This window comes from Halyomorpha halys, unplaced genomic scaffold, assembly GCF_000696795.3.
Source record: "Halyomorpha halys isolate HHAL.00 unplaced genomic scaffold, Hhal_1.1 Scaffold363.1, whole genome shotgun sequence".
Taxonomy (NCBI): domain Eukaryota; kingdom Metazoa; phylum Arthropoda; class Insecta; order Hemiptera; family Pentatomidae; genus Halyomorpha; species Halyomorpha halys.
In genome coordinates, this window is record NW_027106613.1 from 346,189 (window position 1) to 371,175 (window position 24,987).

The following is a 24,987-nucleotide window of genomic DNA, read 5'->3' on the forward strand; positions in this document are numbered from 1 at the left end:
ATGTATGAGATCATTTATCAATATTACCTATTGCCCACAACTGTGTGGCAGATTGTAATATCTATCAATAAATAAATCTATCTATCTAAAAAAAAAAAAATATTTTTTCTTTCGGAACCCAATATCTTTAAAATTGTCAATAACACTAAAAAACCTAATGGAAAAACATTTAAAGAAGAGTAAATTAGCTAAAATATGAGCCCTAATAGAGCCATTAACATTCGCAAGTTCTCAAGATATAGCTTTTGAAAACCAACATTTCATAAAAAATTCGCAGAAAATCAGTAGTGAAATTATTTTTAGAAATCTATATCAAAAAAACCATTCGACGTACAAATTCCTATTACACACTCAAATTAAAGCAAATTTAATGTACTATAAAGTAATTTATTACGTTTATGTTCCTAGGAGTCGTAGTTTCCATGATATTAGACAAAATGTTAAACATTTTGACTTGTGAAAAAATATACCTCAGAAACCAGAAAACGTATAAACGTTTGCCAGCACTGAAATTGAATTGCTTAAAAAGCTTTATCTTGAGAACTATAGAACGTAAATTGCTTAATTTACTCTACTTTATTGTGTTCTATTAGGGTTTTCAATGTTGTTAATAATTTTAAAGATAAGGAGCTCTAGAAGAAAAAATATATAAATTTTTTTAACATTTTGAAACTAGTAATTATACATAGTTTTCATTAAAGTAATCAAACACTGGAGTGAAATAACTGACTGAGCGAGACAGGTTTGAATCCGGCGGAGAGGATCGACTTTTATTTCTGTGGTGGTTCCACGAAATGTAAACTTGACACCCCCCTCCCCACCATGGTTAGAATAGGGTGGTAATCTGCAGATAACTAATAAATAAAAATAAAATAAACTGTTATTTTCACATTCGACACCAACGTTTCTGCAATTTTCAATTATTTGTGTTTTTTCTCTATGAATAAAAAAATATATGATTACGGGTTATAAGCATAATTCTTTACTGATGCTGTCCGTACCTAGATTATATTTATTATTTGTAGATAAGTTTTGAGTTATAGATTTATTTACGTATAAATTAACGGGTTTTTTTCTCTGTACATATCTGCTACACATAAAAACTAAAGGGATTTTAAGGACAATACTTTCGGTATGTTTCAGCCATCTTGGGAAAACAGTTCCTGCAAATCATTTTTTTTCTTTTTCTAAAAGGTAAATAGTTAGGATTGGACTCACTAGAACCCACATGTTCTGTGCTTGTGGTAGTTTGGTATTCCCTTGGGCCACCCTGTTTCTAGCATCGTTATGAAAATCAAGTATTTCCTGTTTCTCATCACACTCCAATGGAGAACTTTCTGAAACGGATTAATATAAACAAATATAAAAATTAAATCGAATCTAACTTAAATTGGTATTATTATGAATAATTGACCGATGTAGTATGAACGTAGCATTCACTTATCCCATCGGTATACGTGGTAAGAAAAGTTAGGGTATCAGTTATATATCCCTTAAAGATAAACATTAAAATGAGAAAAGAGGTATGAATTTTTTCTTATTTTGAGAATTTTTTTTAAAAATATTTTAATTCAAATTTACAACTGTATACTAATACATTCAGTAAATTTGATCTTAGTCAAAATGGAATGTTACAGGCGTGTAAAGATTGGTAGCACTCTAATGACATTTTACATTAGCAGGTCTCGTGCCCATCTTCTTTTCAGGCGCCTTGGAGGATTGTCAGGAATGTAAGAGGGTGCAAGGTTAGAAACTTTTGGGAGTTTGAGTGGTTAGGGAGTTTATAATAGAAGGAATGGTATCTGGTTCTCGCCAAATCGGAATATGGAACAGTGAGGTCCTGACGTATGATTTGATTTGTGACAAAGTAAGGAGCATTGAGGATTTTGGACTGTAAGGATTGGATTCGGGAGGAATTTGATGGTTTAGTGGAGCCCAAAGCTCAACTCCGTATGTTCAGATAGGCCTCATAATAGTCATGTAGATAAGTCTTTTGTAATGGATTGGAAGTTCAAACCGTTTGTCAAGTAAAAGTTGTAGTAGTCGGAATCGACGAGCAGTTTCCTGTCTTGGATGAAGATTCCATGTCAGTCGCTGATCCAGATGCAGTCCGAAGTAATGGATCTGTTCAACAGGAATAAGTTGGGTACTATTAAAGGATACTGTGGGCAGCAAGCCATGGGTTTACGACGAAGGGTAAATGTGATTTGGTGGGATTTATCTTAATTCTCCAGTTTTAGCATCATTCTTCGAGGGCAGTGATGTGGAATTGAAAGGTTTGGGATATAATGGAAGGGTCATTATTCACTGACAATAGACCCATCTATTTTATCATAAAAAAAAAATGTCATCCCCCACGAGCAGTAAATCTGAGTTTCAAGCTAAGTGGCAAGTGAGTTAAGCGTCAATCAAACTGCGTTTCATATCAGCTTTAATCTGAGAGTGACATTAGTTTGATCTGAGTTTTATGAAAGGAATTCGATATCAATTTATTCCATTATAAGTGCAACAATAATTTAAACGCGGCTTTAAATTAATTATATGCATATACTCAAAACCCATCTCTCAGATCGTTTTATAATCTAATTCTATAAATATAAATAAATAATTATTTATTTTATTATATACAAAAGCTTACAGGACATGTTTTTCAATTACTTACTTATTAATAAACAAGATTGCTCAGAGTGTGGAAAGACACACAACAGTAACAGAAGATGGTATATCATGGGGACCATTAGAAACCTTTACTAATTTTGCTAATTCATAACACACTGCCATTAATATAAAAAATATATATCTAACATATGTTTTAGTTAGAATCATATGATTCTTTAATGGCTGCCAATCGTCAAAGTCTAAACAAAGCCTATTCAGTTGTTTTTTTTAGTGTTTTTTATTTTTTTTTTCTTTAGCATTAAAACCTCAATTTTATATTTGTTAGGGGGTTATTCTTTCTAATCGAAATAGTCTAATAACAGAAGCGAAATTTGGTATCTTATTTATATATAAGTTTTCGCCATAACCTCTAATATTTTCAATTTGTTGTCTTCCCACAGGGCAAGAAATATGCAAATAATGTATTAATTCATAAGGCTTTGTTCAACCTTCACACCCATTATTTTTCAAAATCAGATGGAGGTATAGGAACCAGCAAATAAAATTAAAAATTCACGTTCTTACTACACCAGTGTACATTTGAAGATGGTTTGTTTTGAGTACGGAACTCTGGCAAATGCTTGCCATCTGGGAAATGTCTAGTTGGATGTGTCCGCAATGTTGAATGAAAATAGATATGATTTTTATCTCACCTTCTGTTTTCAGCCCTAATGAAGGTCTGAAATTCGGGCCGAAACGTCAGCATAAATATTTTTACTTATTTATATATCATTACTGACCGCCGATCCCACATTCTCCTGATAAAATTAAACTAGATTTTTCTTAGGGAGCAGGTTTAAGAATTTCCCTAATTAGTTTATGGATTAACCATTTTACATAGAAATTCTTTCATAGTAGTCATTCTATGGAATGGAGAAGTGTTTCATAAAATCAAGCTTGCTTGAACGTTTGCAGCTCATTTCAGACAGTACAAGAGCCCAAGAGGAGAGAAAAGAAAGTTATTTCACCCCCAATATTTTATTACTTTAATTAAAACTATGTATAAATACTAGTCAAAATTGATGAGGCTGCTAAGTAATAGGTAGGTGGGATAAAAAAAAAAGCGGCTGTTTCAAAGCGTTAGAAAAAAAGTTTTTTTTCGGAACTACATATCTTTAACACTATCAAATACACTAAAAAAACCTAAAAGAACATAATTTAAGGAAGAGAAAATTTTCTAAAATATGAGCCCCAATAGAGCCATTTACGTTAATTGTTCTCAAGATATAGCTTTTTAAAAACTAACATTTTATAAAAAATGCACTGGAAAATCTCTAGTTAGTGAATTTATTTTGAGAAATCTATATCTCAGGAACCATAAGACGTATAAATGTTAATTAACACTCAAATTAAAGCTAATTTAATATACTATAAAGTAGTATATTACGTTTGCCTTCGTAGGAATAGTAGTTTTCATGAAATACGACAAATAAATTTACAATATGTTAATTTCTAGTTGTTCGGATAAAATTTTTGATTTTGAAAAAAATATATCTCAGAAATCATAGGACGTATGTCTGCCAACGCTCAAAATAAAGGAAATTTAACTTACTATAAATTAGTTTATGACACTTATCTCCGTAGGGGTAGTAGTTTTTATGATATTCGCATATGAATATAAAATTTTCACATGAATTTTGTCTCAACAACTATAAATCAATTTATTTTTGCAAATATAAAAGCTACTACAATTGCAAAGATAAATGTCAGAAACTACCTCATAGTACATCAAACTGACTTTAATTTGAGTGATAATAGACATCTGCATGTCGAATGATTCCAGAGATATAGATTTCTCAAAATAAATTTAATAACTTTTTTCAAATCTTTTATAAAGTGTTGTTTTTTAAAAAGCTGTATCTCGAGAACTATCGAATGTAAATAGCTCAATTGGGCCTCATATTTTAGAAAATTTACTCTACTATAGGGGTATTCCCGATATTGTGTAAAATGTAAAATGTATAGGATCGTGAGCAGCACTCTTTAAAGTCATGTTAAACAGTAAATGCATTAGAGCTCCTAGCGGATTTTCTGAGCAACTTGTTTTATAACCTTTCCATGCTATTGTTTACTTCTAAGTTTTTATTGCAGTAATTTATTACAACATGCCTAAAGTAAGTGAAAAGTAGAAGTGTGAAAGTTTGGCTACTGATTGCCTTGTTAAAAAACGTCCAAAACAATATTTTGACAATTAAAACCCAAACTATCTTTCATCCTTAACAATCCCTGATAATCCTCCGAGGCGTCTGAAAAGAAGATGGCCACGGAACCTTCTAATTTAAATTAATGTTTGAAGTACCACCAATGGGTGGTTCCTTCCCAAGATTTTCAAGTGTATATGAAACATATTACATATTTACCTATTGTATTATTTTGTACAGTTGTACATTACATTAAATAAATAATTTAAAAAACACAAACTACAAGCAAATAATCTAACACGATCATGTATAGCTCAGCTGGTCTGTTACATTACGTCATTCTCCATTTAGCAGACCTAATAACAGACTCTCAACCATGTTATATAGTTTAAACGTGGTTAAAGAAGGAAATATCTCTCCATTTAATAAGAGTTTTTCCATTTAACACGCTTTAACATGATAAACTAAAGATCATGAATACACCTTATAAAAGATGTTCTCTTGGGTTTTCTACTGTTGTTAGAATTTTTAAGGATAGCTCCGAATGGAAAATTAATTTTTTTTCAACGTTTTGAACAGCCACCATTTTTTATTCCCGCTGCCTGTAATTGGCGGACTCATCGATTTTAACTAGTAATTATACAGTTTTCATTAAAGTAATAAAAAAATTGGGGAGAAATGCTAGTCTTTTTTCTCCTCTTGGGCTCTTGTAATATGGGAGTCCGGCAATAGTATGATACGTGGGGAGGTTATGTTATAAACAGAAACGAAAAACGATTGATTTAATAAAAATGACTGAATAAGTAATATCAGATGTTCTTGCAGTAGTATAAAGAGGTTTATCCGTCTGTGAAGTTGTGTTGAAGTTATGGTATTTTTGGTGATTTTCTAGAAACAGTCGAAAGCCTTAGCTTAGTGAGGCCAACATTTTGACCAAGAATCTTTTATTTTTCGATTGATATACAAAATTGTATTAAAAGGTTTATTTTTTAATGCCTATGTCACTTGTTCAGTTTGCTGAACTTCTTAAAACTAATGAATCTTGTGCTACTAACAATGAAACGCATGAGACTGTCGAAGTGGTAGTGTAAGACCTGACTCCAATTGATTATGTTAGCTTCTCTATAGCAAGCCTCGACAATGCCTGCTTAATTAGGTAAGTAGCTAGTTAGGAGGTAAATTGGCGGGATGAATCTTACGAGTGCCAGCCGTAAGTCCTCTAAGGAAGGTAACTTCGCCCTACAGGGGACTATTCCTCTAATACGAAGGAGTATATAAGTCCGAACTGGGTAACAGCTGCCGGGCCTTACAAGATGGTTACTTCGTTATACCGGGTCCGATTCCTGTAGATACAATGGGGTTTGTAAAACCGGATTGGGCGCCAGCCGAGCCTTAAAGGATATTAAGGAAAGTATAGGAAGGAGGAGAGAACCAGAGGAGACAGAAATGTAATAAACATGAATATTTCCAAAAACATAGCACTAAAAATTACTGATCCACTATAAACATTGTTATTGGTGATTTCTGTGAGTTGAGAATTCGTCAAAGGCTTCCAATTTTTGCCTCTGGGCGATTGAACGCCTTTGAAAGATACTACGAGTAAGACTTTAGCTTTCAGTGGATCAGCAGATTCTATTGAAATCGTCATTAACTCAAATGATACATTTGTGAATATTACACAATTAAAGTATATATAAGGAATAATACAAATATTAATATACGGCGTTTACCTGATGTCAATAAACGTTCTGTGTTAGCTGGTAGGTTGCCACTAGCCGGGCCACAGCGGTTTTGGTGGCTGTAGTACTTACAGTATAGACTCCCAGGTAGCCCTGTCGCTAACCAGCTCTTAAGCTGAAATTTTAATAGAAATTCATAAATCGCGTTCCCCAAATGTAAAAATAGTCTTCGAATTGACTTTTTTTATAATGGTTAGCAGCTACCAGCGGAGAACATTATTTTTTTCCATACATGTTAAACAATTGTTTCTAAATTGCATATCTTTATCCATACCTGTCATTCGATATGACTACAGTGAATGCGATAGGTTACTTTTAAAAATTTCGTGATAGATATTAGTGGAATGCCACACTGGCAATCCAAGATGCAATTCACCTGTATATATACACTTATTCCTTTGTATATATTTAATTTATTGTTCTTATTTTTCTAGGAGGTCAGAAAAAAAAAAAAAAAAAAAAAAAAATATTAGTGGAAGCACTAGCCAGCATCACCTCCTCATGCCGTGGCATTAACATTTAATTATCATTCCACAAGATTCCTGATCCCTCTTTAGTTTTCTAGTACGTTATTAGGCATGGTTTATATGGTCATTGTATTTATGAGTGTATCGGAATGTTTGTTTAATTTGTTATGGAATTGTTTTGAGTTCGTATGTGTTAACAGTTATATTAACGGTTACCATGTAAGAGTCAGTAGGTAAAGTCATGTTGTGGAAGTACCGAAGTGTTTTTTTAATTCAGTTGTAAATTGTCCTAAACGATGTGAAGTTTGTTAATTGTGACTCTGTTTTGTTCTTCCAAATATCTGTAATGCATATGTCCAAACTGGTTGGAGAAAGTTGGTGTTAGTATTAAATTTCTATCTGCTTTAATTTTAATTGATTTGAAAGGATTTCGTGATTTTGTCGGATTTTCCAAATTTTAAAATATCCACTTAGTGTTATTATTAGAAATTGTTATAGGGTGTGCGAAGTATATGTTGGATTTGTATGTCTTCTTCTTGTATCTTTTTCACATGTTCACATCAAAATGTTAGAATTTCAGTGTATGCCGTGAGTTTATGTTATGTAAAGTAGAGAAGAGAGTACTGACCCTTGAAGTACTCCTGATGATATAGGCTTTATATTTATTAAATAGTGAAAAGTTTGTTTGTAAAAGTTGTGTTTTATGGTACCTCCAGATAATATTTGCTACAGACCTAGCACTGGCTTACACCCTTCTCTGTTCCCCTGTTTAAAACTAACAATAAATAATAATAAAGCTTTAATTAAATTTTTTTATTATTTTGAGAGAGAACCGAAAAAGAAAGATAGACAAGACTAAACATGATATCTTATCATTAATTCATAGTAATCTTAAGATCTTTGCTCATGTAGAAATTAATTTCCACTAATTGACTTTGCATATTCTTTCCATGAACTAATTCCTGAGGACTGATATCCATTCCTTAATGAACCACCGTTAAATCATTTTTTTCTGTCCTAAAAATAAATTTATGCTGTTTAAATGAGATAAAGGCTTATTTATTTCACAGATTTTTATTATATCGAATGGTTTAAAAATTATTTTTATAATAGCCATACAAGAAGAAAACTATGGGGAATATTGCCGAAGCTTCGAATGACGAGTGCTGTTTAGTCCCAGAACATGGGACATATTTTCCATCGGCATGGTCCTGGTCATGAGCTGTAACAACAATAATTATTAAATAAAAAACTGATTAACACATACAAAAATATGTATTTAATTTTCAATTTTTAATCTATTGCTAAGGGTATAAAATATTTGGTACTTATTTGTTTTCTTTTCAAGGAAAGAAAACCTTACTAATTTTCATCTATAAATGATTTATATTACAAGAAGTAACGTCTCATCAGCCTTTAGATTCACTTTTAGATTTCCATTCATAATTAAATTAACATGTTGGCTATTAAAAACAACTATTACATGAATTGAATAAACCCAATTATTTTTACATTTTTATGTGATTACCTTAATTACATGAACTCTTAAATCCTCCTTTTAAGGGATTTGTCCTGATTATTAAACTTTTATTTCATTTATTTAGTTCTGAAACTGATATTGTAGTAACTAGATTTAACAAAATGTATTATTTATATACATTACATAAACGTTTAATTGTACAATTTTTTTGTAGACTTTCATCTACATGGCAATCTCTTGCATAAGTTTATTAATGTATTTGAAAAGGTTTAGCCTCTTATTATAATTTATAATTGGCTTTTCACAATTCATGTTGTGATTTTAATCAACATGCAATAAGTATGAATTAGATACTGAAAAAGTTGTCCATAAGATGAAATAAAGGAGATAAAAAATTGTAAGGATTCCTTGAAAAGAAAACAAATAAGTACTAGGTATTTATTTATTTGTTTATTTTATCAACGCATTGCCTAAATCTGTTATTATTTATAATAACTGAGTTTTTCAAGCAAAATATTAGTATTATATAAAATTTTTTATTAAAAAATTTTATATACGTATATGAAAATGTTAGTACATTATGTGTTTAATCAAATTGTACAAAGAATCTATAGCCATATATCTGTGATCCGTGGCTTGGAATGACAGAAACAAGCATGGAGATATAGTCAGGAATATTGTAAAAGCAGTTAAGATAAAAATATAATTTTTATGTTAAATGTTGTGAACCCATTGTTATACATGTCTGTTTCCTCCACATGATGAGTTAACTACCAAGTGCGTCTGATTAACTGAATAACATCCGACACTTATACCAAACAAAAAAAAAAAAGAGAGAGAGAGAGTGGAAGGGCAATGTGGTGTTCTGTTTGTTAAGTTCATGAAGTCCTGTTGTTTAAACAATTAAAAAGGAAAGACTTAATAAATAAACTTAGCTTTTAATGTATTTTTTTTAACAAGTATGATTCATCGTGAATTTTGTAATAAATATACTTTATATTTTTGGTTTATAAGAACACTATAATAAAATTTTGTCTACAAAGCAATACATCATAGTTTCTATCATCCCAAACAAATAAAAAGAAGTTGATCATCTCATACATTCATACATATATATATTTTACAACTTTTGTCCATTGTAGATAAATAAAATCTTTGTGAAGTGCCTATGGTTACTACTTCTAGTAACTCCCAGAATGGAGGGGGTTCCATTAATGAGAAGTTCAAATGATTTGGTGAGTAGGACAAATTAAATATGAGTACACTTTACATTACTCATAATGTAATAAATATTGTCACAATTTAAATAAATATTGTTTTGTTTATTTATGTTGTTCTTTGCTGACCCCACCCCCTGGCAAACTTCTCCAATAATTAATAATAAAATAATCTATACTCAAGAAAACTTTGAATAATCTCAATCCAGTCTGAGTATGAGTATTTGTAATCAATACTCAAAAACATATTAGTATCCTGTGTCAATACAATCATTATTTTTTTCCAATTTAGATATTTTTTTAATAAAGGAAATAACTATTTTATTTCAAGTAGCACATTTAGCAGTAAATTTTATTTGAATACAAAATAATTAATTATGATATTACTCAAAATTCTGAATCAAAAAATAATTTACAATATAATTAATTGATTAAAAGTTTCATTGTAATCAATTATAAAAGTATTCCATAATTTTAAAATTTTTATGTAATATATTACAAAATTAATCATAATTTTTGAATACATATATATTTGATAAACTTTGTACTCAATACTCACATACCTTTTCCTATTGTGAATCTCAGGATGATTAAAGTTCCTTGAAAATCACAATGCAAAAGCTTTTGATAGGGGTAAATTTAAATTTTTAAATAAACTAATTAATTTTTTGGTGCCAAATTTTTACTTTTCAGAAGGTGTATTAATTAATTTATGATAGGAAACTTTTTAACTGTTCCAATTAATTGTGCCTGTTTGGAAAATTTGCTTTTTTCTACTGGAATAATATTTTAAAGAATGAATTGTATTTTAACAACACTTACCGCAGAGCTTTGGGTACTTCTTAGATTGAACTCCTCTACTACATATACTATCACCTTCTTCTAATTTCGCATACATAAACTGTCCTTTGACGTTGCCACTTGCAAAATAAACATTAAATTATTAGTGACATTAAATATTCATTAATCTTCATGGTTGAACCCCTACCCACCGTAACAATAACTAAACTACAAAATACTGTATAAATTAACAAAAAAATAATTTGCATAACAACTAACTAGCTATACTTTGTATAACAACTAACTAGCTACTGCATAGTTGTTTTATTTGTATTTATTTTTTTTATTTTTCTGTGTCTTTTTTAATCTCTCATTCATCTCATATTTCTCTTTTCCAGTCAATCACAAATGCCTAACTCATCATGAAAGTTCTGCATACCTTGCAGGGGGGTGCATAATTAATAATGTGTTTCATGGGGATAGCCAATTTCGACCCTGAGAATACAGGTTTCACATATTTCTGCTTTGTTTGAATAGTGAGAAATCAGACAAAAAAAAAAACAGGGATTTCTTTCTCAACTGTGGTCTCTCTATAGACTATCCAAAAGCAAGTAGGGTTGTCAAAAAGTAACCATAGTCAACTGTACAATATTTAGAATATAGAATATAAAATATAGAATTTTTTTTTCAGATGTGTCTCTAGTCAAATTAGCAACATTTGTCTGTTAGCTTTCGGGATCCCTTTGAAATGACGAGCAACAATGCCCTACCATGTTTATATATAATGTGGAAAAAAAAAAATAATATGGGGTATATTTTCACATTATACTACTAAATATTACAGTTTTGAATAACTAAATGGGTGTAATTATTATTTTATATAATAATTAGCTGTGTTTAACAATAGGATCAACTAAATTAAAATATATAAGATTTAATTTATTACTTTCACTTATTGTTATATAGTCTTAGTCTATAATTTATCTACAATTTGAAGCTATAACTTCTTTAAAAAAATGAATTATTATAGGAGTTTAAATTTTGTATTTTGTATTTTTTAGTATAGAAATAAATATATTTTGATTTGAGGATAGCTGATTTAGGCAATGCAAGTCCAATTAGTACTGACTCTTGTCTTTATATCAATTTTTTTATTATAATATTTAATAATTGATGTTATGAATAGGTAGGTATAAGTAACATCCTCATCATTAATTATTATATGAATTAAATTGATTCATACTTAAAATTTCTTTCTTTTAAATTTAAAAATTTCAAATTTAATATCCTTTTGTATTTATATATCCTTTGTTTTCTTTAAATAAAAGTGTATTGGTTAATGATTCATCATCAATCACTATCAAAATAATAACATAACCCTTACCCTGGTTTATAGTTGCAGACTAATAAGGTCTGGTAGGGACATGACTCGTGAGTACCATCCTGATAAAAAGCTCTTCCACAACCAACAAATTTCACATTTCCCCATATCATCTGTAAAATTTAATAAAATTATTTCAATTATGATATTTATATTTCGTAAAACTAAACTTTTCATTAACAGCCAGTAAATTCCATCTAGACCTTTCTGATCATCCAAACCCTCTGGTGTAGTCCTCATACAGTTCAACTCAAAGATTGAAACAGAAGTATATTGCCTAGTATTGTGTGAAATTAATTTATATAAATGATTTTTAATTTACTATTATTCTTGAATCACAATATTTGTAAGTTTATGTAAGCTATTTATTGTACTGGTTAACTCTATTTGTATGGGGTTGCCCCCAAAACAAATATATATATTTTTATTCTGTTTTTTATTTATCATTATTTTCTATATTATTATTATTTACTAGTGTCACTCAATAAAAAGAAATATTTATCTCTCCAGTTCCATTGTGGTCACTCTTTACTTGCCTGAAAATTTCCAATGAGCTTGGGAGTATTAATCAATATTTTTCATCTGTCCACTCCAGAGAAGCTTCACAAAAAACAAAACAAATAAAAGCAAATATGTCCTGAAATATTATGAAAATATCCAATATACAAAATTTAAGTACGAGGAAGTGACCACCAATAAAAATTTTCCATTCTCTTTCACATCCTGGAACCAAGTGATGAGATTAAAGAAGGGAGTGAAGGAGAAAATGTTCTTTCTGCTTCCTTTCTGTGAGTCCTGATCATCTTTTAGCCCGAAAATTTCCTTTACGAGGGTATATTTGATTACATATGAAAGGGTGAGGAAGTAACCAAAAAAATAGGTAAAATGTTCTATAGTGATTGATGATGTGTTCAATCAATTCAAATTTTATTTTATACTGATACTTGAAATAGTGTTTAAAATATTGCATTCTTGTGAAGTTCACAAAAAAAGAAACTGATAACAATTTGATTAAATTTGTCTCAGCCACAGCTTTGTGGCAGGACTAGGGAATGACGAAACGATCATTTTATATTTTATTACTAGGTAACAGCTAATAATAAAAGCTTTGAATGAGAAGGAAATGTTAGTCTTCGTAAAATAAAAAGAAAATCATTCATATTCAGCTGGTTGATCATTCTTAAAAAGCTTCATCGCTGAAACTAGAGAATGGCCCCTTTATTTAGTTTTGCTATTATTTTATCAGTAAGCGTTCTCCAAGGAGACTAACTTTAGTAGGCCTTCTGCAAAAATATCCAGCAGAGCCGAAAAAAATAGATATAGTTGTTTCGTTTAAACGGAAGACTTGAATAAGGAGGACCATCCCTGCTATAAGCATATGGCTGCTTGCAATTTTAACGACAGCACATCATGTGGCTGAGATAACAAAAGACACTCACTCGCTAGAGAGCTGTGGCTAGAGGCAGTCTGTCTTTCTTCACTTCTCAGTAAAGAAAACCATGAGTGAGTAAAGACATTTCTTAAGAGCCCTCCGGTTGCCAAGGAGAGGGTAGATGGAGGAATATGGAGAAGAAAAAGGAAGCAGGAGTGCATGAGTAAGTCACCTTCCCTCTACATCAGATTCACTACATCAATCTGCAGTTTTCTTGCCCCCCAATCAAAATTAATCAACGTCAACCATTAATATTTTGTTTCGGCGACCCTTCATACCCTGTAGCTACAATAGATTTAGTATTTAACATACATATTCTCTCTTGTTCAACCAACCTATAGATTGTAAATAAATTATCTTTCTGTTACCTTATGCCTTATTTTCATTGCAGTTAATTTCCAAAAACAATATCCAACCAGCCAATCAAAAGTGAAGTAACGCCTGACCTTAGATTGAAGTCACACTTCATACAATAGTAGCTTAAATTTAATTCACAAAAAAAAAATAAACAATGTGATCATGGTTTGAACCAGTGCCGCGGAATCTTTTGTGGACTAAAAAAATTTCGCGGCACTCTTTTTAGGATAAAAAAATTTTATCATGAACAATACTTATTATTATTTTTATATATATAAATAATTGGCCGAATTACTTCAAATTATAAAGAAGATGATCAGGGGTTGCGGTAAAAAAAAAATCAAAAATAGCTAACAACTATTTATTTGCCCCTATTGCCCCCCCCCCTATTTATAAGACTTTACGCCCCACTTTTTAGAGCTTCATCGGGGCTAAAAGATTCAAAAACAACGAAAAATATTTTGACATAGTAGGATAATATTATAATAATATGATAATATTAGGATAATCCTAGTAGGATAGGATTGGCCGAAACGTCTGACTTATAAGAAAAATAAATTGTGTTGAGACTAAAATGGATAGAAATTAAATTATTTATTTTAACAAAATTAACCAGTCTCAAGAAAGTGTTTAAGATTATAAATTAAATAAAGAATATCAAATAAAAATGTGTAAACATGAAAATACAGCATAATTAGACAATGATAACAACCGTGATAATAATATTTTATCTGCATTGTTAATTGTATTAGTCAAGACAAATATTTATTATTATTTTTATTGAAACGAAACCAAATTGAACTTTGGTAAAGGTTTGCTGACGTACCTGAGTAAAATGCCCAACTTTTTCGTGATCGTTTTCACCATCGAGATGGTAATCTTTTATTTCGTCCCACCATAATGTAGTTTGGAATTTGGCATCAGCAACTATTTCCTTGTTGTAACATTTCCAACCAAGATTTTCTCCGACACTTTTCGCTTCATTTTTCACATAAAAGAGATATAAATATGAAACATGCGTGCTTAGTAAAAACTAATAACAATATTAATGACTAATAATGGGCCAAAAGCCTCTTCCTAATATTTCCTGTGAAATTTAGATGGGATCCTGTTACAGCCTCATCCAATCTCCAAACACACCTCAACCTGATTGAGCAATGGTGCAACCAATGGTTGATAAAAGTTAATGAATCGAAATGCAGTAATGAGACTTTCACCCTCCGCCGCAGCTTCTGTCCACCTGTTGTTCTAATAACATTCTTTTACCCAGATCGGACACGGTGCGATATCTTGGATTCAGACTAGACAAAAGAATTACCTGGAACCAACACACTAGACTGAAAAGACAAGAGCTAAACAGACGATTCAGCCAACTTTACCGACTATTTAGCAGGTAGTTGTTCTAATAACATTCTTTTACCCAGATCGGACACGGTGCGATATCTTGGATTCAGACTATACAAAAGAATTACCTGGAACCAACACACTAAACTGAAAAGAAAAGAGCTAAACAGACGATTCAGCCAACTTTACCGATTATTTAGCAGGACATCTTATCTCTCAATAGAAAGCAAACAGCTAATTTATAAGACCTATCTGGACCTACGGACTTGAACTTTGGGGAACAGCTAAACCTTCGAGCATCAAATGTATCCAGTCCTTTCAATGCAAAATCTTCAGAACTATAGTCAATTCACACTATTACGTTTCCAACATAACACTAAACAATGACCTTCATATCTCTTTTGTCCTCAATTCTCAAAATTCCATATAAACCTTGATAATCACCCCAATCTTTTAGTTCAATCCATATTTAGTTCCACCCATCCTTACAATCCACCTCGAAGGTTTAAACGTCAGTGGCCAAGAGACCTTTTGTAAAATAAAATTGACAATTTTCTGTTCTGGCAATGGCTAGATCTTCCACTCATGTAGAGTGCGGCTTTAGCGCACTTACTCAGCCTCCACTGGCTCATTACCAGTGACGCGGTGAGAGGGCTGCGCTGAGATCTCGAAGAGCCATACTTAACCACTCATGCGTGGGGGATAGAATGGGCTCGGGGATCCTTAGGTCAAGATTGTAAATACTGTATATAATTTATTTTACTTAGTTTGATTATATTCATTTCATTTATTTATTTTTCATTTTATATACATATGGAAATTTTATTTATTTTATATTTATGTTTGTAATTTTATAATTTTTTTGAATTTAATTTAATTTTTATTTACTTTTTTTTTAATGATTAATTATCACTTTACCCATTGCCCAAATTTTTGACAGATTGTAATATTTTCAATAAATAAATGTTTGAAATATAAAAAAAAATGTGATGGGTACGTAAAGAAAGATGTAGGCGCATTGAAGACCGAAACGATGAAATTCGAATTTTCAAATATTTTCAATTGTGGCTTCTTGAAGTTAATTATGGATAGTTGAAGTGAATGTACAAAACATCACGCGCATCACACGACTTTCACTTTAACCTACTTTGAATTGAAATTAATCCTCGCTAGTTTCAGAACAGAAACTGTAGCAAACAACAAAAATATGCTATTCTACAATAATAATCAATATTTAAAATACTATGAATGATTTTATTGAGTTAACCTGTCAACAGAAATTTCCGTTGCAAACGGAATCCAACGTCTAAAGGAATTTCCGAAACGCTGTAAATGCCAGTTAAATGCCATGTTAAATGCTATGTTAAAAAAACAGGTTCTGCTTGTATTAGTGATTGTAATTGAAAGATTTAAAAATAATGAAAAGAAAGGACTTTCTGTAAAAGAATCAAACTATTGCACGAAGACACAAATATATATAATTATTAATATCATAAATAAAATATACAAAAATAATGTAATGTTAGTGAAAAAAAAATAAACAAATAAAAGTTTCTTCGACTTACGACTGGAATCCTCACTGCACGTCGGTTTCAACTATTACAGCACTTACTAAACAAACGGTGTAAACTACCAATTCATTACAAAAGACTCAATTGGAGTTCTGGCAATGGTCAGATTCTCCACTCAAGTTGAGTGTTTGCGGCTTTAGCGCACTTGCTCAGCCTCCACTGGCTCACTACCAGTGATGCGGCGAGAGGGATGCGCTGGGATCTCTTGAGCTCTGCTCTACCCCTCACACGTGGGGGATAGAGTGGGCTCAGGGATCCTCAGGTCGATTGTGTAAATATTGTATATATTATTTTATCATTATATTATTTTATTTATTTATTTTTCATACAGATAGTTTGATTATGTTCATCTTGTCTATTCTTTTGTTTGTATATATATTAAGAGAGTTTTTTTATTATTATTTTTTTTTTTTTTTATATTTCATTTGTTTCTTTATTTTTTTATATTTTAGTATGTATGAGATCATTCATCACTATTACCTATTGCACACAACTGTAATAAGGCCAATCTGGACATAAGGAGTTCCACTAAACCTTCGAATTCCTCTCGTACCCAATCCTTACAATCCAAAATCCTTCGTAAAATCCTCAAATACTTTGTCACAAATTAACTCATCCATAAAGACCTTAATGTTCCACATGTAGCCGATCTAGCCCGAACCAGATTTCATTCCTTCTATCATAAACTTCCTAACCATCCGAACCCACTAATTCCTAACCTTACTTCCTGTTCCATTCTTGACAATCCTTCGAGGTCCATGAAAAGAAGATGGCTTCGAGAACTGTTAATCTAAAACTTCATTAGAGTGCTACCGATAGGTACTTTCTTTACACGTCTGTATCCATAATAACATACATCGAATCTACCAAATGTATAATTATATACAGTTGCAAATTCCAATAAAAGTAAGAAAAAAAAAGTTTTGTTTGCAGAACAATAAATAAGAAACCTTGTTTCTAAACTTGTTACTTACACCACTACTTTTACCCGATCACATGTTCCTGTAAATACCGAACACTGAATAGTGTTCATTCAATGGAAAAAACTATCATTTTTTGTTTAAGAAATCTTTTAGACTTACGTCTCGTTACTTGGTTGTGCTCAAATATACATAAATTTGCGTAACTCTGGGCCAATTTAGCTAAATCCTCATCCCATTTCTGAAAACAAAAAAAATAATAAAAATTGTTTTTCTAATTCATTTTTTATCGTATACAAGTTGCTCTGAGGCAAACTGTAAATATATTGATTGTAGGACACTAGTCTTTTATAGCTGTCGGTAGTTCTTTGTTTGGCACTACTTGTGAAAACTTTAAAGCTAGTGTTCTTTGTTCTGAATACAGTTTGAAGGTTTTATGTTATATAACCGTAACAAATAAAACAGTAAAAACATTTTATTTGTGTCCACCAGTTCAACAGTGAGGTGGCCATCGACAATTACTACATGTTAGAGACAAGCTTTAAGTGGATCAGAAAATTTTACTTTAGTCTTTATTCAATCAAACAATACATTTATGAATATAACAATATATTAAATGGTTATAACATAGGCAATCTTAAATTATTGACAAGAAAAATAAAACAAATTAACAATAGTTTAAGTCTTGGCCGCTAGGTTGCATTAGGTCAGGTTGTAACTGCTCTCGACTGTATGGTCAAAACCTGACAGTTATGACTTACTCCGATGCCAGAAAGTAGAAACGCTTAATCAAAAACTTTTCCAAAGAATGCTCAAATAGAAAAAAATTGAACTAATGTAATTAAATAAATGAACTCACAAGAACCCACATGTCTTTTCCTTTTGGTAGATCATTAGCTTCTCCCGCAGCTATCTTGTTTCTACATTCATTATGATAGTCAAGTATATTAATGATATCTGAACAAGGCAGGCGAGATTTATCCTCTGAAACATATCAATGTATAATACACCATTGCTAAATTTAAACATCAAAATTATTTAAATGAATATTATATTACTTCAATTATAAAACTGTCTCTATTAGTTTACATTGCTTTATTTTGCTCTATTATATCAATAAATTTTTTTTTAAATTTAAAACCTAACTTAAAATTGTATTAAATCGAATAAGACACCATTTCATTATTGGCAGGTGGCTAAATATAACGAAAATTAAATCAATAATTAGCATCATGTTACTGAAAGATTTAAAACATAGCCTTAAATTTCTTAAAAAACAGTAAAGGACTATTTTCACGCGATAGATATCTGTCGTGCAAGTAATAACATAATAACAGTGAAATAATTCCGCAGTGTTTCTCCATACACTAATTGTAAACCTGACCTCACTAACATTTCAACAATAATAAAACTTATGATTAAATACTCTTTTCACCATAGACAAATAGAAATATATAAATTTATAAGGTACTTTAAGCTTATGTACATAAGATAGATCCTGACAACTATCACGCCTGACCTGACAGTGCTACAGTGCACCCATGAAAGTAAGTAAATGTTGTAATAACATTGTCATACAGTGCATCTCATGGTAGTGACAGCCATTGGTGTAAAGTATCTTGTAAACTGACGTGGCAGCTTGTTGCCACAAGAATCAACTGGCCCATGAGCGTTTTTTTATGATTTAAATTATTCCGAAATACAGGAAACTGCTCGATTCCGACTATTACAACATTTACTAGACAAACGGTCCAAACTTCCAATCCATTACAAAAGACTGATCTACATGACTGTTATAAGGCCTATCTGGACATACGGAGTTGAGCTATGGGGCTCCACTAAACCATTGAATTCCTCTAGAATCCAATCCTTACAGTCCAAAATTCTTCGTAAAATGCGTAATGTTCCTTACCTTTACTCACAAATCAAATCATCCATCAGGACCTGAATGTCCTATATGTTGCCGATTTGGCCAGAACCAGATACCGTTCCTTCCATAATAAACTTCTCAACCACCCAAATTCACTTGTTTCTAACCTGGCTTCTCCTTCATTACCTAATAATCCTCCTAGGCGTCTGAAAAGAAGATGGCCTCGAGATCTTCTCCTTTAGAAATGTTTTTGGAGTTCTATCAATAGGTAGATTCTCCACATGTTTGTACCATGTCATAATATCACTTACAGAAAATTTAATTGATGTGTATATATGTATACAGTTGTAAATAACAATAAATAAATTATTAAAAAAAAAAATTATTCCGGGCTGAACTTCCCCAACGTATTAGGATTAGAAGAAAAACGGGAAAAAGAAATTGTAATTTTTTTAGAAAAAAAAGATTTGTACCAACAACGGTGAAAAAATCAGGAATGTGGCGAAGTGATTTTTTCGCGTTAAAAAAAATGTTACTGAACAAATAAAAAAAAATTCAAAATTTTGAAAACAAAAATAACTCAAGCCACTCATTTCTTTTATTAATATTATGCTTGTTCCAACAATGACTGTCGTTAAACTGGTAGGACTACGCGGTGTACAGGTGAAAATAGGTGTATAAGAAAAATGTCTTTAAAAAATAGTCCTATAACGCTTTTCTTATCTCGCTTCCCCTTCATATTTAATAATTTCACTAGTTGCTTCAGCGGCTGTGAATTTATTTTTCAGAATTTCGTAAGACACTGCCAAGTTCCTTCTTTGAAACAAATAACTAAACTGAGGATTTTTTTTGAAGAAGTCGAATGGGATTAACCAAGCCTAGAGAACGATCTAAAGGGATTATTAAGTATTGGTATGAATTAAATAGAATTGAAATATTTAAAGCCCTTTGAAATCTTGAATTTAATTATAAAAACAGATGTATTAAAAGAAATAGACTCAGAAGAAGTAATTCATGATTTCACTAATCAATAATAGGACTTAAATGTTTAACATTTCGAAGTGAAACTTCCTTACCGATGTTCCAAAACTCAAGAAAAAAATGGAAAGAGTTTTTAACATTTGAATTAAAATATCTTGAAAACTAATAATCGGGATTGCATACTGCCAGTGAGAGAAATGTTCACCCTCTTTGAAATGAGCTATAATTCAAAATTGTATCTTGCGCAAAAAACCACAGTGTTAGAGAAAATAATAAGTTTGAACTTTTATTGTTGTAAACATGTAAATGATAGCTATTTTCGTTTGTTAAGCCATCTTCCCAGCCTGAACACTGCTATGATAAATTTAGTTAAAACAATGTTTATTTTTGAGTTGAAGTTAACCAAAACAAATAATAGATTTTCTTCAAGATAAATTACTTCTAAGGATGATAGAATCACCATTAGAAAGTACTACAAGAGATAGTACAACAATTAACGCGGGATTAGTAAGACATTGAAAATATTCAATCAAATTTTTACATTTATTATTTTTGCTATCATAAGCCAATATTAACACTCACTAATAATATGAATGATGATGTAAACTACAATTTCATAAATCAATATTCTAATTAAATGAAACATCATCTAATAATTAAAATTAAATAAGAAAATAAATCTCATGCTGGTTCTACACGTTTCCCAGTAGCCGCAAATCCAAGACTTCTAAAAAAGCTTCGTAAACAAAGGAAGAAACTAACATCGATACCCACACGCTTGTTGTCGACTAATACCTTCGATTTACTCTATTTTCATTATAAAAAGGGAGATAATTGAAATAGAAGGAAATATAATAACAGCAAATTAGATTAAAGATGATAAAAATTCATAAAAATATTGACCCAACAGGAACTATAAATTCAACTTTTCTTCAAGATTTGTTTATCAAATATTTGCTAATTTAATAACCAAAACATGTAATCTATAATGTCTTTATAAACTTATATCTGTACTGTGTTAAATAAAAAATAAACTGTTGAAGTTACTTGACAAGATTTGAAACAAGTACTGGGTTGTAAAGTAAGTTCGTACAGTTTTTTAATGGTTATTTCAATAAAAACTTCAAATTCTTTTAAATATTTTTAATCAATTATATATGAGCCATTTTGATCTATTACATGTTTCTCTGTTTCAGGTAATTTTTTAATTCCGTACTCCTAGAACTTCTCATATTTGTGCGCAATGAACTCCTCTATGTACATTTTGCAGTCCTCGAGAAAATTAAAGTGTTTCCCGTTAAGAGAGTTTTAAAGGGCTCGAAATAAATGAAAATCTGTTGGGGCAAGGTGGGTGTAAAGTGGGAGGATCACATCCCAGCCAAACTCTAATAATTTCTGCCGGGTCTTCAAAGACACGTGAGGCCCGTCCGGTTATTGTGATGGAAAACAATGCCTTTTAATCTAAAAAAGGTTATTCTTTACTCATGTCCCCTATTATTTTTAGAAATAAGTATATGACGTATTGTCGGGGTTGTCTGGTCTTAAGCGATTTCTCCAGCCTGATATTTCTTTACAGAAGGCCCACGACAAGGCGTATTCATTTATAGTTAGAAAGGAAGGCCGTGCCAGGGGATGAGCCCTGGACACTGACTAGGTAGAGGAGTTCTAGGTGAGAGAGTCTGAGGCAGAGTAACAGTTCTAGTTGCCGAGATGAAGCGGACGGACTAGAACTGTCATGATAGGAGCCAGCTTACTAGTTGCCGAGATGAAGCGGACGGACCAGTAAGCTGATAAGGCTAGGTGCACCTCTAGTTACCGAGATGAAGCGGACGGACGAGAGCCGGGAAATTACACTGGATGTCGGCATCCAGATGATGAATGATGGCATCGAGATGAAGCGGACGGAACAGTGTAACCGTTAAGGATTAGGTTAGAATTTCAGTTGCCGAAATGAAGCGGACAGACTAAGATTACAGGAGAAAGGGAGAGGAAATAGGCCATAGTCTATGGTGAGCATAATAAAAACTTATTGCTCAATCTCTTTTTATTTTATAATTAACATTCTTACACATTACATATTAACATATATACATTTATACAATAGATCGTATTTTTATAATAATAAACTTATATACAATTATACAGCTCCTTGGACGCTGTAGTGCTGGTCCCTAGCGGGTTGCGGCGGCACTTCTTGCTCGCTGACTGCTACAGTATAATTGCGCTCATTGAATCTTACCTAAGAATCGACATATCTATTTTGTCCCTTCAAATCGTGAAGATTTCAAGCCAGCAATGTTACCTTACTTATTATAGCATGTTTCCATAAAGAAATCACTTATCAAATAAGTTCACTATTTTCTTTATTATTTTTTTCCTCGGGAACAAAAATTTAGGGGGGGGCGCGGCTCCCCCCTGCCTACGCCCAAGAGCACAATACTCTCACTGTTATCTCATTTACAAGTAAGCGTCAATCGGACTGATAGTGAAAGAGTCTTCACGATCCAGGTCAGTCTGGCTTTTGAATGACTGACAATCTGATTTACCCGGATAGGGGACCCTTTATAAAGTATACATCTCTATGAGCATTGAAATAACCTATTAAAATTAAATAGATTTTAATACAATAATTTAAACGTAGTTTACATTATATTAATATAAGATAATGTAAAATAGGTTTAAATAATCTCGAATGTTTAAAATTATTAGCAATAAAAAAAATCATTATCTCTTATCAAATGAATCTTATCAATGTACAAATCACGTCCATCGTTTAACTGGTTATATCTGCAAGATGATAGTACAGGAGTCTCAATTACTTACTATTTAGCGAACAGCCCTGATAAGATGGCCTGAAAATATGTATTAATAAAAAAAGAGTGAATTTTGAGGAAATCATAAAAAAATCCTTTCTTTCTCTTAATCTTGAATCAAAATTACTACAATATAATACTAATGTTAAATAATACATCACATATGTCATGTAGTCATATGCTTTCAAAGTGCGGGTGGGTTGTGGTTAATAGAGTTTGGATAATTATATTTAGGATAATCTACTTTTGAATACGAAGTATGGTTTGTTTAAATCAATTCGAAGCATACCACTCTTTTGCATCAATAGGAGTATATCTAGAAAAAAATATTATGTTCGTTTGTTCTTCTCAATAGATTATACTGTAATGAGGGTTACTTTGTTACAAGCCTACTAGCTTCGAGACAGTCTGTAAGAAGACTTCAGTCGAGATATTAACGATACTATCTAATGTTAATCTAATATTGATGTTCCACTATTTAAGTAAAAAAGCAATAACAACAGTATTAATGTGAGATTAATCCTCTACAAATTTTAAACACATTAATACATTTAATCTTAACTACACTAGAAAGTACGAAAACTTATCAGAACACAGGCTACCTTGGATACAGCATGCCTAGAATAGTTTTAAAATATTTTAGAATACATTTTAGTCTAACAAAATGAGACACTTTATATTAATATTTAAAAATTAAAACAGTAACCTCCTTTAAATTCTAGCACATTTCGTGCTCTTGTGCATTAGATTAGGGAGTGGTGTGGTTTTTTTTTTGTTTAGTGGTGTAAAACATCACTAGTCGTCAACGCCATTAATTTCTTGTTTGTTATGCTTGCATTTGTTTTATTGTTTTGTTTTGAATTTTATTTTTCGTCAATAAAATCTTCTGAACTTACTTGGACTTAAAAAAAAAGAATATTTAATAAAAAATGTTTACATTGAACTACTGAACTAGTACATGTCACTACTGTTTATTGTCTATCACTATCTGCTAGGTGGGATAGGGAGTGATATTTATACGAACCAGGAGAAAAATACTAGTGGTTCTCCTGGATTTGGCTACCTCAGGTGTCAGTTCAATGTTATATTTGTGACAGTAAACCTTGTGATTTAAAAATCTGAAATACTAATTTTATTGTTTGGTCATCGCCTCTAAAGGTGGATCCACATGTTGGCCGCTCGCCACGGATCGGAGGCTTGTACAAATGCTCGGCAAACAAAGAGCGGGCCATCCACATGTCAGTGTTATTCAGAGAGGCAAGCATGGAGGACGTACTAGTGGTTTCAGCCTTTGCACTTGGATTGTATTATTTTTATTACAAAAAAAGAAAATGAAAGGAAATTAAATATAAATAAATAAGATTAAATATAAAACTTATTATAAAAAGTACCAACAAACACCTTTAACCTCCTAACAGCTCTCAGTTGCAACTAGACAAAGAACAATGGTGTAGATGCTACACGAGCGCTCTCACGAACCCCTTTCATCTGTGTCCAAAAAACCGACTCTCGACGGCTCGGCAACGAGCCTAGGCCAACCAAGCCAAGCCACCCATCCACATGCTCGCGTATGTCTGAGTTCGCCATGGCTCGGCCAACACGTAGAGGCCCCTTAAGGGTTTTTTTAATGTCCGGGTTTAATCCGTAACTATTGAAGTGTGACGTGAAATATGGGCAATCCTGGAAGATATGGCTAATTGTCAAATTGTTGTTGCAAAACTGACATTTCGTAGGTGGTTGTGTTAAGATAAGATAAGGGTGAGTGAGCCTCGCGTGACCTATTCTATCTAGCCAGTACGACCTTTCTACGACGTTTATTGCTGGAGGAACCCCAGA

General features: G+C 31.6%; 2 protein-coding genes across 2 annotated transcripts in view; both read right to left on the bottom strand.

Moving 5' to 3' along the window:
• The window catches only part of LOC106681747 (venom allergen 5.02), a 10,051-nt gene extending 7,230 nt beyond the window's left edge, over positions 1-2,821 (bottom strand). The window contains exons 1-2 of the mRNA XM_014422214.2: positions 2,663-2,821; positions 1,219-1,337 (exon numbers count right to left, since the gene is read on the bottom strand). Coding sequence (XP_014277700.1) covers positions 1,219-1,337; positions 2,663-2,738 — 195 coding nt within the window. The 5' untranslated portion in view covers positions 2,739-2,821. The remainder of the gene's footprint in view (positions 1-1,218; positions 1,338-2,662) is intronic.
• A 4,982-nt stretch (positions 2,822-7,803) lies between these two features.
• LOC106681746 (venom allergen 5.02) lies at positions 7,804-23,321 on the bottom strand. The gene is made up of 8 exons (XM_014422213.3): positions 23,162-23,321; positions 18,347-18,471; positions 17,650-17,728; positions 14,479-14,630; positions 11,867-11,976; positions 10,525-10,622; positions 8,125-8,227; positions 7,804-8,022 (listed from the first exon to the last, which is right to left on the bottom strand). The coding sequence occupies exons 1-8, from the start codon at positions 23,319-23,321 to the stop codon at positions 7,989-7,991; spliced, it is 861 nt and encodes a 286-aa protein (XP_014277699.2). The 3' UTR covers positions 7,804-7,988.
• Positions 23,322-24,987: the final 1,666 nt, after the last annotated feature.

Bases quoted from the DNA above. Each gene is read 5' to 3' on its own strand.
- LOC106681746 (XM_014422213.3), bottom strand. From the start codon at position 23,321: ATGACATATGTGATGTATTATTTAACATTAGTATTATATTGTAGTAAT. The intron at 17,729-18,346 runs GTGAGTTCATTT...TTTTGTTTTCAG, and splicing joins GAAAAGACATGTGGGTTCTT to AAATGGGATGAGGATTTAGC. The intron at 8,023-8,124 runs GTATGGCTATTA...ATTTATTTTTAG, and splicing joins TTCCCCATAGTTTTCTTCTT to GACAGAAAAAAATGATTTAA.